The 13,434-nt window shown below is 55.6% G+C and overlaps 1 protein-coding gene across 2 annotated transcripts; it reads left to right on the forward strand.

Annotated features, from left to right (window-relative positions):
- The first annotated feature begins 219 nt into the window (after positions 1-219).
- Positions 220-10,332, forward strand: MSL1 (MSL complex subunit 1). 2 transcript variants are annotated; one of them, XM_038753710.1, is made up of 9 exons: positions 220-303; positions 1,387-1,610; positions 3,009-3,388; positions 5,081-5,128; positions 5,412-5,476; positions 7,198-7,265; positions 7,512-7,636; positions 7,757-7,829; positions 8,204-10,332. In XM_038753710.1, exons 1-9 carry the CDS (start codon positions 244-246, stop codon positions 8,292-8,294), a joined length of 1,134 nt encoding a protein of 377 aa, XP_038609638.1. In that variant the 5' UTR covers positions 220-243; the 3' UTR covers positions 8,295-10,332. The 2 variants fall into 2 exon arrangements, with proteins under 2 accessions (XP_038609638.1, XP_038609639.1); XM_038753711.1 differs by having other exon boundaries at positions 271-346.
- Positions 10,333-13,434: the final 3,102 nt, after the last annotated feature.

Raw genomic sequence — 13,434 nt, forward strand, 5'->3', positions numbered from 1 at the left:
CCCCTCCGAAATGGCTTTGGGGGGAACTCCCCACCCCCCCACCCACCCAGCACTGAGGTGGTACAGGATTGTGTGATCCCATCCCTTGTGTGAGGGCCTCGGGGGAGGTCTCCCGCCGGGAAGGGAGAGCGGGGTGGGGCGGGGGAGGGCAGGAGAAGTCAAGGAAATGTGACCCACAAACCGTGGTTAAGTAACGTTAAGGCTGTGACTCAAAACAGATAACCAGGAGATGAATTGAGAGTTATGGCTGACACTGGGGGGCCCTCTCTGCTGATTGTCGAGGTTCACTGCTCAGCTCCCGAGGTAATGGCCCCTACGCCCTGCTCTCCTAGGCAGAAAAAGTGGGGTGAGTTGAGGATCCAGAGTGTCAGTCTTAACTTGGCGTTCACTGCTTCTGTTGTGTATTGCAGTCTTAGCGTTGCTTAAGCTTGTTTCTCTTACTCCGTCTCTGTTGGCCGCGTAACTGAAATCCAGGCAGCCGAGTGGATGGAGTGGCGGGGGCATTGGCTTACCGTGTAACCTGGGTGAAATTCTTTTTACAGGACGTGGATAGAACGCTTTCACCCTTTCCCAGACACCCAGCCCCACCCCCCCCTCCCGATCCGGTTTATCCTGAGGCTTCTCCCAGATGAAGCCCTCTGACCTCTTTTCTTTGACCGTTCCAGCTTCTCTCCCCCCCGACCACCCGCCGACCTCCATGACGGGCACACGCACACACACACACCTCTTAAATCTAGGAATTTCATTTAATCAGTATTTGGAGTGGTGTATAAATAGCGCTAACAATTACCTCAAATCCAGAGTTTATGAACAACGTTTGGCCTCCCGTAATTGCGGGGACCCTGAGAGATGGAGACGTACCGTCTTCCTTCCCAGATTCTCTAAATGCTGGGTTCGTCGTTTGGGAGTTGGGAAGTTGGCAGTCTCAGCGGGATCCCAGGAGGGGGCCGGGTTTGCGGGCATCGGATTCCACTAGCCGCCCCCTCCGGACTTCCGTCCGCGGGGGCCCCCGGGGAGGGGGTGGGAAGGGCGGCGGTGAGTTAGGGGTGCTCAGCAAGGATAAGGTAAGTGTCCGCCCCGGAGAGGTGAGGGCCCCAAGAGACACCCTTGGTCTCTGTGAGGAGAGAGCACGCGTTGCTTGGGTCCTGATGCGCCCTGACAAGTTGAGGGTGGTCCCTCGCCTCCCCCAGCAGGCCCGCGAGACGCGTTTCCGGATCGGTGTTTCTCGGCCCCGTGAAGCCGAGTTCGGCTCTGAGTGGGGAGGGAGAGAAGTTCCCAGCAGGCCTGGGGACCAGTGCGCTTGTCAACCGATGCGAAACGGGCGCCTTACAACTCCCTCTCCCTTCCCTCCCCCGACTCTTCCCCGGCCCTCTCCCCCACGTAAAGCTCCTTGCCCGGATTGAACGTATGGAAAGACGGATGCAGCTGGTGAAGAAGGATAACGAGAAAGAGAGACACCGGCTGTTCCAAGGGTACGAGACCGAAGAGAGGGAGGAGCAGGAGCTGTCTGAGAAGATCGAACTCGAGTGCCAGCCGGACCTCTCGGAGCCGTCCCAGAGCCTTCCCCCCAAGCCTTTCTCCTACAGCCGGAGCGGAAAAGGCCACAAAAGGTGCCTGAACTTGGCTGGCCTTCCGCCGTCCTCGTCGGGGGCCCGGTGGGGGATGACGGGCAGAAGCGGGGCCAGCCCAGCCCCTGGTGACCTTGCTGGCCAACATATGGTGGGGGGACCGTGCCCCCGGGAAATCCCGGCTGGGGAGGGGGGGTGTCCCCGATGTCACCTCGGAGGCATCTGTACCTCTAATGATGGTATTAAGCGCTTACTATGTGCGAAGCACCATTCGAAGCGCTGGGGGAGGTACAAGGTAATTAGGTTGTCCCACGTGGGGCTTACGGTCTTAATACCCATTTTCCAGTTGAGGGAACTGAGGCCCAGAGAAGTGGAGTCACCCAGCTGACTAGCGGCGGAGTCGGGATTAGAACCCATGACCTCCGAGTCCCAAGCCCGGGCTCTTTCCACCGAGCCACGCTGCTTCTCTAGTTTTGAGGCGGCTGACCGGGAGCTTCTAGAGGCCGTGCCGCGGCTACTCAGGCCCCTCCGGGAAGGGAGATGATGATCGGTGGGTGGCAGTTGGGGGGATTCGAGGGGGAAAGACCCACCTGGGTGGGATGGACGGACCCAGCGGGAAGCAGAGAGGAGGAGGAGGAGGCAGCTCTGACCGGCCCTGATCATTGGCTTTTAGACTGTGAGCCCATTGTTGGGTAGGGACTGTCTCTATATGTTGCCAATTTGTACTTCCCAAGCGCTTAGTACAGTGCTCTGCACATAGTAAGCGCTCAATAAATACGATTGATGATGATGATTGGCTCACGGCCAACTTTCCGGTTCGCCTAAAGACTGTGAGGCCAAAATTATTGCCAATTTGAACGTCCCACTCCCTCGTTGGAGGCATTGAGAAGCAGCGTGGCTCAGTGGAAAGAGCCCGGGCTTTGGAGTCAGAGGTCATGGGTTCAAATTCCGGCCCCGCCAATTAGCTGTGTGGCTTTGGGCAAGTCACTTCACTTCTCTGGGCCTCAGTTCCCTCATCTGGAAAATGGGCATTAAGACTGTGAGCCCCCCGTGGGACAACCTGATCACCTCGTAACCTCCCCGGCGCTTATAACAGTGCCTTGCACATAGCGCTTAATATATGCCGTCATCATCATTATTATTATTATTGAGAATAATAATAATAATGATGATGGTATTTGTTCAGCGCTGTCCTAAGCCACCGGGGTGTACAGGGTGATTAGGTTGTCCCACGTGGGACTCACGATTTTAGTCCCCGTTTTATAGATGAGGTAACCGAGTCACAGAGAAATTAAGTGACTTGACCAAAGTCACACAGCAGCGGCGCAGCCGGGATTAGAACCCACGACCCCTGACTCCCGAGCCCGGGCACTTCCCTGACGGATTTTTTTTTTTTTTCCGTTCTTTCCCTCCCCACCCCCATCTCATACGCGCACACAGGAAATCAGCATTTGGAAGCGCCGAGAGAAAGACTCCAGTGAAAAAACTGGCAGCTGAATTTTCAAAAGTCAAAACAAAAACTCCTAAGCACTTGCCGCTGAAAGAGGAGCCCTCTTTAACCGAGGCCGTTTGCCGACGGGAGCTGCGGAGCCAAGAGACTCCTGAGAGAGGCCGCTGTCTGGCGGACCCCTCCCTGAAGCCCTCCCCCCCGCTGAAGGGGCTCGGCGGCGGCTACTCCAAGGAGCCGGCCTTCCCCAGCGAGATCGAAGAGCTGCCATACCTCTCCACCACTGAAATGTACCTGTGTCGCTGGCACCAACCGCCCCCGTCACCGCTCCCGTTGCGGGAGCCCTCTCCCAGGAAGGAGGAGTCTGTAGCAAGTAAGGAGTAGAAGGCGCCTGCCCTTCCCCTCCCTCCCTCCGTCATTCATTCGGTCGTATCTATTGAGCGCCTGCCGTGTGCAGAGCACTGGACTAAGCGCTTGGGAAGTACAAGTCGGTAAAGAGACGGTCCCTAGCCAACAGCGGGCTCCCTCCCTGCTCCTGCAGCCCGTGAAGGTGGGTGGCCGGCCGGCAACGGGGGCTGCCGGGGGGGTGGTAGCAGACTAGCGTCCAGCAAGGCTGAGCCCAGAGGCGGACGAGGAGGGTCTCGCCGGGGGCAGATTCTGGGCAAATTCAGCCTACCCTCAACCTCTCCTGGGTCTGGACGCCAAGTGGAGATTGGCACCCAGAGCGTCTCGCCCTGCTGTCTCTCTCTGTCGTCCTGCTTCCTCGGTCCCCCCCCCCCCCCCCCCCACCTTTGGTGTTTGCACCCTTTAATCCGGCCCTAGAGAGCCGAGAATGGGAACCGCTCCCCCAGGGCCTCGGGCAGCTCGGCTGCTGTTCCTGTGTTGTGAATAAAGGGGTTCCCTGGGCGTGGCTGTGGAGACTGAGCTGCGTGGGGCCTTGAGGCCCGGCCTCTCCCCTCAGGAGGGGGGCCATCGTTGCGGATACCCGGTGGGGCGGGGAGGGGTCTTCTGCTCGAGGGTCGCTCTCCCAGAGCCGGGCCCAGGCGCTCCCGGGCGGGGAGGCGGGCCCACAATCTCCACCATCCCCTGGGGTCCGCAGCCGGCGAGCGACCCGACCACCGAGGCTTCGGATTTTCCCCGCCGCCCCGTGCCCGCCTCCCATCCCTTTGGCAACCCGCTTGTTTCCATGGCAACCCTGCGAGGCCGCTTATGAGAAACTCTGAGGCAACTTCCCATCCGGTATCGGGAAATGGCTGGGCCACGCGTCGTGCCTCCTCCCAGCTTCCCCTCGGTCGGAAAGGCCCGGTCCGGTTGGGCCGAGGGAGGACCGGGGTTGGGGGGAAGGAGACTTCTCGGGGCCTTGTGGAATTGGGAGGGGGTGGAGGCTGGTTTTTCCCGTTGGGTCCGGGGGTTGAAAGTGGTGGAGGCGGAGGGGAGGTTGGAGAAGCCTGAAAGGGCTGGGGTGAATCTGGGATCAGCAGTTGGGTCAAAACCCACTCCCCTGCCGTGTGAGTTTTGGGTCTTGCTGGGGCCGGGACTCCACCCCGGGGGAGCAAGAGGAGAGGATCACAGGGAAAATGGTGCTGAATTTGGGCGCGTCTTCGCCTCTTCTGGAGAGAGTGCCATGGGGGACTCTTCCCCGCTCTCCTTCTAGTCTTCTCCCTGCTCCCCACCGCTGAAAAGCCAATGGAAAGCGACTGCCCCGGGCAGACCTTCAGAACGCTTCGCTCATCCCGTGAGAAGCATGATGTAGTAGACAGGGCACAGGCTTGGGAGTCAAAAGACCGTGGGTTCTAATTCTGCCTCCGCCCCGTGTCTGCTGCGTGACCATGGGCGAGTCACTTCTCTGGACCTCAGGGACCTCCTCTGTAAACTGGGGGTTGAAACTGTGAGCCCCGTGTGGGACGAGGGACTGTGTCCAACCCGATTTGCGTGTACCCACGCCAGCGCTTAGTACACGTGGCGGTTAACAAACACTCCGGATGCCCATTTGTCCGCGTGGGTGGGAGTTTCTTTTCCGTCCTCCTCGGCCTCTGAGCTGACTCTCCCCCGCCGCGTCACCTAGGGTGCCTGGTGCCGTCGAGCGCTGCCGGAGAAACGTCCGTCTTGGCCGGTGAGTAGTAGAGGAACAGGGGCGACCGGGGCTCGTGAGGGGCGGCAGGAGCCCCGTTGCTCAGCACGGCGGGCACAGCAGGGCATTCCCGCCCGCGGCCGGCTGTCTCCCAGGACGATGGTGAGCGGTGGCTTCCGGGGCTGGGGTCGTCTGGGCTGTCGGGGGACGGGCAGGGCGCCCACTCCTCCGCTCCCACCGCCTCCGGGCCGCCCAAGGAGCTTGAGGCTGGGGCCATCGCCCCGTACCCAAAGACCGTCTCTTTTCCCCGCCCCTCTTCTTCCAGTTCCTTCTTGGAGGGATCACTCCGTGGAGCCCCTGCGAGAGACGAGCCCTTCGGAAGTCTTGGAGGTGGGGAGAGGACACCCTGGGAAAGGGGGTGGGGACGGGTCTCCCGGCGCACACTAACCAGCGAAAGATCTTGCGACTGTTGAGAGCGTGGCTCTTAAAGCGTTCATTTGAGCCGTTTGTATTTATTGAGCGCTTACTGTGTGCAAAGCACTGTACCGGGTGCTTGGGAGAGTACAGGATAACAATAAACGGTCACATTCCCCGCCCCGATGAGCTTAACGTTCGATCGTATTTATGGAGCGCTTACTGTGTGCAGAGCAGTCTAGAAGGGGAGACAGTATAAATAAAGAAATTTCAGCGGTCAGCCAAGTGTGGTTTTTGGAGGCTCTGACATCCCTGCCCACTCCGGGGTGGGAGCTCCTAGTTCGTTCAATCCAGCAATGGATTCATTCGGCACTTATCGCGTGCTGACCGCTGGACTAGAGTATGAGGCGGAAGAGGTGGTAGACACCTTCCCTGCCCACAAGGAGTTTCCAGTCTGGAGGAGGAGGCAGATAGGTACCGGAGATCTGTGGGGTGAACTGAGTGTTTAAAGGGGACAGATGCAATGGGCAGAGGCAATGCAGAATAATTTTTAAATGCTTACTATGTGCCAAACATTGTTCTAAGCACTGGGGTAGATACAAGGTGGTGATGAGGGCATTTGTTAAGCACTGTTGCAAGCGCTGAGGTAGATACAAGGTAATTAGGTTGTCCCACGTGGAGCTTATAGTCTTAATCCCCATTTTACAGATGAGGGAACTGAGGCCCAGAGAAGTGAAGGAGCTTGCCCAAGGCACACAGCAGACAAGGGGCGGAGCAAGGATTAGAATTCACACCCTCTGACATCCAAGCCCGCGCTCTTTCCACTAAGCCACGCCGAGTCCCCGTCCCCTAGGGGACTCACAATCGAAATCCCCATTTTGCAGACGAGGTAACCGAGGCCCAGAGAAGTGAAGTGACGTGCCCGAGGTCACACAGCAGACGAGTGGCGGAGCCGGGATTAGAACCCACATCCTGTGACTGCCAAGGTCGTGCTCATGTCACTGGGCCTTAGCAGAAGGGAGAGGGAGTAGGAAATGAGGGTGTAGTTGGGCAGAGGCCCTTTGGAGATGGGATTTTACATGTGGATAGGGAGAAACTCAGCTTCCTGTCTTCCTGGGTGCCACAAACAGGCATCTGCTTGTTTTGTACTTCCCAAGCGCTTAGTACAGTGCTCTGCACATAGTAAGCGCTCAATAAATACGATTGATTGATTGATCTGCTAGTTGATGTTCATTCAGTCGTGTTTATTGAGTGCTTATTGTGCGCAGAGCACTTGGGAGAGTTCAGTATAACAATAAACAGACACATTCCCTGCCCATGACAAGCTCACAGTCTAGAGGGAGTTGACAGGATCCCTGGAGGTGGCTTTGCACCTACTGGATTGAGCAAGGGCCCCAGAGTCACAAAGACCTGGGTTCTAATCCCGGCTCCGCCACTTGGTTGCTGGGTGACCTTGGGCAAGTCACTGCGGCACTCCCCTGCACCTCAGATCCTTCAAGTGTAACACGGGGATGAAGAGTGTGAGTCCCATGTTGGGACAGGGACTGTGTCCAACCTGATTACCTTGTATCTAGCCCAGCGTCCGGTATGTAGCAGGCTCTTTAGTAAATACCATTATTATTAGTAGTAACGAATGACCCGAGCGGGGGGGGAGGGAGGGCTGAGGCCACCTGACCTACCGGCCGCTCTGCCCCCAGAACCTGGACGACAGCGTGTTTTCTAAGCGGCATGCAAAACTGGAGCTGGACGAGAAGAGAAGGAAGAGGTGAGGCGGGCTGGCAACGTCTCCAGGGGCAGGGGGGCGATGGGTTTCCTCCTCCACGTCCCCGATCCCGATTGCTGGGGGGTTTGGGGGCTCCCGGACCCAAATGCTTCCCTAGCCGCGGGCCAGGTGGCCCTCTGCCCTCCCGCCGGCCCCGACCGTAGGCCCTAGGCCGGGTGTTCAGTTTGGAGCGGGTGCTCAGGGGCGTGGGGTTTGTCTGTTCTGCTTGGCCGGTCTTTCCCCACCCAGATGGGATATTCAGAGGATCAGGGAACAAAGAATCCTACAGCGATTGCAGCTCAGAATGTACAAAAAGAAAGGAATTCAGGAATCTGAGCCGGAGGTTACCTCATTTTTCCCTGACCCGGACGATGGTGAGTTTGGCCTGGCCCCTGGGGCCTTTCCAGGGGGGTGGAGGGGGGCGGCTTGCCCTGCGTGCGTCAGGGTGGCCCCGAGCCTCGCTGACTTCAATCCCTCCGGTTCTCTTCTTGCAGTTGAAAGTTTGCTGATCACCCCCTTCCTGCCTGTTGTAGCATTTGGACGACCATTACCCAAACTAACCCCACAGTGAGTATGTGGCCGCCCTCCTCGGCCCCGCCGGCCCCCGTTTTTTGTTTTTGGGTCCTTTTAGGGTTCTGCCTAGCCGAGGGAGGGTGGGTGGGTAAGGAGCCCAGAATGTCGGGCAAGCAGCAGCCACGCCGGAGAGGCAGGCCCCTCCTCGGGTCTGAGCCGAGTCAGTCCGCGGGGCCTGGAGGGGGTCAGAGACCCTCCGCTGCCTGGGCACATCATCATCATCAATAGTGTTTATTGAGCGCTTACTATGTGCAGAGCACTGTACCAAGCGCTTAGCACTGGGGGAGTCTGCAGCAGGACCAGAGCCCCCCCATCCCAGGGGTGATGGCGGGTCAGCGGAGCCCCTCTCCTTCCCCGCTGTCCACCAGGAACTTCGAGCTGCCCTGGCTGGACGAGCGCAGCCGCTGCCGGTTGGAGATCCAAAAGAAGCAAACGCCTCACCGGACCTGCCGGAAATAGCGGCCCGGGAGAGACGGCTCCGGGTGTGTGTTGGGGGGGGGTGGGGCAGGTGGAGCCGGCCGAGAGAGCCAGTCAGGAGCTCCCGCCATCCTCACGTATATCGCCTTTCACGGAGAATCCCCTTCCATGCTTTTGGGTTTTTGCTATCGTCCCCTTGTTCTGTTTTCACAAAGCGTCTTCTCCGGGCTACTTGCGTCCTGCGGGTTTTTTGTTTTTGTGTTTCCCTCCCATTCTGGAGAGCGATAACAGGCGGCACCCCCGGGGCGGGTTTGGCCCTGGCTTGTGGCCATCCGAGCGGCCCGTGCATGGTGTGAGCAGGCCCGGGAGGGTGTGGGCCCACCTGCCTTCTGGCCGAGGTGCTTTTTTCCCCCCCATAAACCATGTCATTAACGGCTCAGGGCCCGGGCGAGGGGTGTGGGTGATTCGAAGGGGGCCGATGACAGTCAGCCGCGTTTTCCCCTCCGTCCCCACCCTGCCGGCAGGGCCGTGAGGCCTTCTGGAGCGGACAGAACAGGGTCAGCACCCTGCCTGCCCTGGGGCTTTCACAACCGTGTATTCCCGATGGCCACACCTTTCTGGGGTCACGGAAGGCCCCTGAGGGGGAGGAAGTAGCTTTCACGAGCTCTGTACTGGTGCCACCTAGGTTCCCCGCCTGTCCCCATCCCCCTGTGCCCGGCGGGCCGTTATCCTGTGACAGCAGAATCCGATACGCACAACGCGGTTCCCTTTTCCCGCGCATTTCACTACAACCCTGCCTAGCGGTTTAGAGCCGGCCGAAGGGCCGCCGCAGCCCTCTGCTCCAGCACCGGCTGTTGCTGCGGAATGGGAAACGGCCTTCACGGCCGTGGCCCGGGTTCCGGGGGAAGGTACGCTTCCCCTTCCCTGGAGAGGAGATGGGGCGTGCCCGTGCCAGCTACCATTTGGGGCACGGTGCCAGACCCAGCTCCGGGGGGGGATCAGTTCAGCACCCCAGGATCCCTTGGGCAAGACCCAGCTGGTTCCCCCAGTTTTAACGGGAAAGAACCGGGCGGCGTGGGCACCCTACGCCCGGGCAGGGCGGGGTGGCGGTCTTTGTTCGGTGATGCTTCCTCTCCTATAACCGTTCTTCCATCTGCCCGGGAGGAGGAGGAGGAGGAGGAAGAAGGGAGGGCTTGGGTGGAGAGCCAGCTGCCCACACTGCAGCGGCGAAGGTGAACGCAGCGAGGAAGCCGGAGCGGACCGGCCGCTTCCACCAGAGCGATGGCCGCAGCAGAGCTGACCTTCTTTTCCCCTTTTCCTCTCTCCTTCCTCCGTCCTTTCAGTCTCTAAGACGACTTAGATCGCGCGCGCTGCGTGGCTCCAGCGCGAATTCTCGAACTTCCCCCGAAGGAAGAGCGATAAAAGGGAGCGGGGCCTCTGCTTTGTCCTTCCCTTTCTCTATCCCAGCACCTCCCGTCCAAGGCAGCGGCTCAAACCTCTTCCTCTTGGATTCCCGCCGGCCTTCCCCGCGCCACACGCGTTTTCAGCGGTAAATTTCTGGGGTCAAGCGATCCCGTCCCGTGTGGGGGCCGTGGGACGCGGCGGAGCAGGACGGGCCGGGATATTAGTGAGGGATAGTCTTATTTCTCCCTTTAAGGGATTCAACACTGTGAAATTCAATCTCCAACCGCGGCCCCTGCCTGCGCTTCTCCCCTCCAACCTAGTCCTCCGTTCTAATCTCTCGCTTTAACCGAGTTTAAAGTCGCGTTACTAAATGAAAGGAAAGGCCCGTCCGTCCCCTCCAGGTTTCGTGGGAAGCCCACCTCACCCGCCGTCGTCTGTGTTGTAATTCATACTTTTGATACCATTTCTGATGTGTAAAATTGGTTGTCTTGTAAATATCTTATATAAAAAGGTTCAACTGTAAATAAACTATCGTGGCTGTTAATTTTTTTTTTTTTTTTGAATTTTTCCTTTGGTTTGTTAGGTTTTAACAGTGTTAACGGGCAGTATTAAACAGTTCTGCTTGTATGTTAAAAAAACATTGAATCAGTTTTTTACAATAAAACAGAAAACCAGAGACCTTGTTCTCACTTACGTGCGAGGGGCTCTCTTGGGCGCGGGAGAGGGGAGGTGGTCTGAGAGGGCCTGGGGCATTGGGTCCGACCCGGCGATGAGGATTGAGAAGTAGCACGTTGCAATAATAGTAATGATGGCATTTATTAAGCGCTTACTACGTGCAAAGCACTGTTCTAAGTGCTGGGGAGGTTACAAGGCGATCAGGTTGTCCCACGGGGGGCTCACAGTCTTTAATCCCCATTTTACAGATGAGGTAACTGAGGCACAGTGAAGTGGCTTGGCCAAAGTCACACAGCTGACAATTGGCGCGGCCAGGATTTGAACCCATGACCTCCGACTCCAAAGCCCGGGCTCTTTCCACTGAGCCACGCTGCTTCTTGTAACGGACGGAATATGGGCCTGAGAGATGGACCTGAATCCCAGCTCTGCCGCTTGTCTGCTGAGTGACCTTGGGCAAGTCACTTCACTTCTCTGGGCCTCGGTGACCTCATCTGGAAAGTGGGGATTGAGACTGTGAGCCCCACGTGGGACAGGGACTGTGTCATTCATTCATTTATTCAATCCTATTTATTGAGCGCTTACTGTGTTCAGAGCACTGTACTAAGCGCTTGGGAAGTCCAAGTTGGCAACATAGAGAGATGGTCCCTACCCAACAGCGGGATCACAGTCTAGAAGGTGTCCAACCTCATTTGCTTGTATAATAATGGTATTTGTTAAGAGCTTATTATGTGCCAAGCGCTGGGGAGGATACAAGGTGATCAGGTTGTCCCTTTTGGGGGCTCACAGTCTTAATCCCCATTTTACAGATGAGGTAACTGAGGCCCAGAGAAGCGAAGTGACTTGTCCAAGGTCACACAGCCGTCAAGGGGCAGAGTTGGGATTAGAACCCACGACCTCCGACTCCCAATCCCGGGCTCCTTCCACTGAACCACGCTGCTTCTGCTGCTGGTATCCATCCCAGCGCTTAGTACAGTGCCGGCACAAGGTGAGCACTTAACAAATACCTCAATTTGTTAGAGAAGCAGCATGGCTCAGTGGAGAGAGCCCGGGCTTGGGAGTCAGAGGTCGTGGGTTCTAATCCCGACTCCGCCACTTGTCTGCTGCATGACGTTGGGCAAGTCACTTCACTTCTCTGGGCCTCAGTTACCTCAACTGTAAAATGGGGATTAAGGCTGTGAGCCCCACATGGGACAACCTGATTACCTTGTATCGCTCCCCAGCGCTTAGAATACTGCTTTGCACGTGGTAAGTGCTTAACAAATACCCAAATTATTATTATAATTATTATTCTCTGTGCCTCAGTTCCCTCATCAGTACAATGGGGGTGAAGACTGTGAGCCCTATGAGGGACAACCTGATTTCCTTGTATCCCCCCAGCACTTAGAACAGTGTTTGGCACAATAGCGCTTAACAAATGCCATAATAATAATAATATCCCCCCAGCGCTTAGAACAGCGCTTCGCACATAGTAAGAGCTTAACAAATACCAAAATTATCATTATTACTATTATTATTCTCTATGCCTCAGCTACCTCAACTGTAAAATGGGGATTAAGACTGTGAGCCCCACGTGGGACAACCTGATGTCCTTGTATCCCCTGAGCGCTTAGAACAGTGCTTGGCACAAGGTAAGCGGTTAACAAATACCATAATAATAATAATAATATCCCCCACCAGCGCTTAGAACAGTGCTTGGCACATAGTAAGCGCTTAACAAATACCATAATAATAATAATAATATCCCCCCCAGTGCTTAGAACAGTGTTTGGCACATAGTAAGCGCTTTACAAATACCCAAATTATTATTATTATTCTCTGTGCCTCAGTTCCCTCATCTGTAAAATGGGGGTGAAGACTGTGAGCCCCACGTGGGACAACCAGATTACCTTGTGTCTACTCCAGGGTTTGAAACGGTGCTTGGCACATAGTAAGCGCTTAACAAATACCATAATAATAATAATATCCCCCCCCCCCAGTGCTTAGAACAGTGCTTGGCACAAGGTAAGCGCTTAACAAATACCATAATAATAATAATATCTCCCACCAGCGCTTAGAACAGTGCTTGGCACATAGTCAGCGCTTCACAAATGGCATAATAATAATAATACCCCCCAGCGCTTAGAATGGTGCTTGGCACACAGTAAGCGCTTAACAAATACCATAATAATAATAAACACCGCCCCAGCTCTTAGAACAGTGCTTGGCACATAGTAAGCGCTTAACAAATACCATAATAATAATAATAATATCCCCCCCAGCGCTTAGAACAGTGCTTGGCACATAGTAAGCGCTTCACAAATACCCAAATTATTATTATTCTTCTCTGTGCCTCAGTTCCCTCATCTGTAAAATGGGGGTGAAGGCTGTGAGCCCCACGTGGGACAACCTGATTACCTTGTGTCTACTCCAGGGTTTGGAACGGTGCTTGGCACATAGTAAGTGCTTAATCAATCAATCAATCGTATTTATTGAGCGCTTACTGTGTGCAGAGCACTGTACTAAGCGCTTGGGAAGTACAAGTTGGCAACATATAGAGACGGTCCCTACCCAACATAATAATAATAATATCCCCCCACCCCCACAGCACTTAGAACAGTGCTTGGCACATTGTAAGAGCTTAACAAATACCATAATAATAATAATATCCCCCCGAGCGCTTAGAACTGTGCTTGGCACATAGTAAGCGCTTAACAAATACCATAATAATAATAATAATATCCCCCCCCCCCGGGGCTTAGAATGGTGCTTGGCACATAGTAAGCGTTTAATACCCAAATTATTATCATTATTATTATTCTCTTTGCCTCAGCTACCTCAACTGTAAAATGAAGATGAAGACTGTGAGCCCCACGTGGGACAACCTGATCACCTTGTATCACCCCCTCAGCGCTTAGAACAGTGCTTGGCACATAGTAAGCGCTTCACAAATACCATAATAATAATAATATCCTCCTCAGCGCTTAGAACAGTGCTTGGCACATAGTAAGCACTTCACAAATACCATAATAATAATAATATCCCCCTCAATGCTTAGAACAGTGCTTGGCACATAGTAAGCGCTTCCCAAATACCAAAATAATGATAATATCCCCCTCAGCGCTTA

The sequence above is a fragment of the Tachyglossus aculeatus genome, chromosome 11 (assembly GCF_015852505.1).
Source record: "Tachyglossus aculeatus isolate mTacAcu1 chromosome 11, mTacAcu1.pri, whole genome shotgun sequence".
Classification (NCBI taxonomy): Eukaryota; Metazoa; Chordata; class Mammalia; order Monotremata; family Tachyglossidae; genus Tachyglossus; species Tachyglossus aculeatus.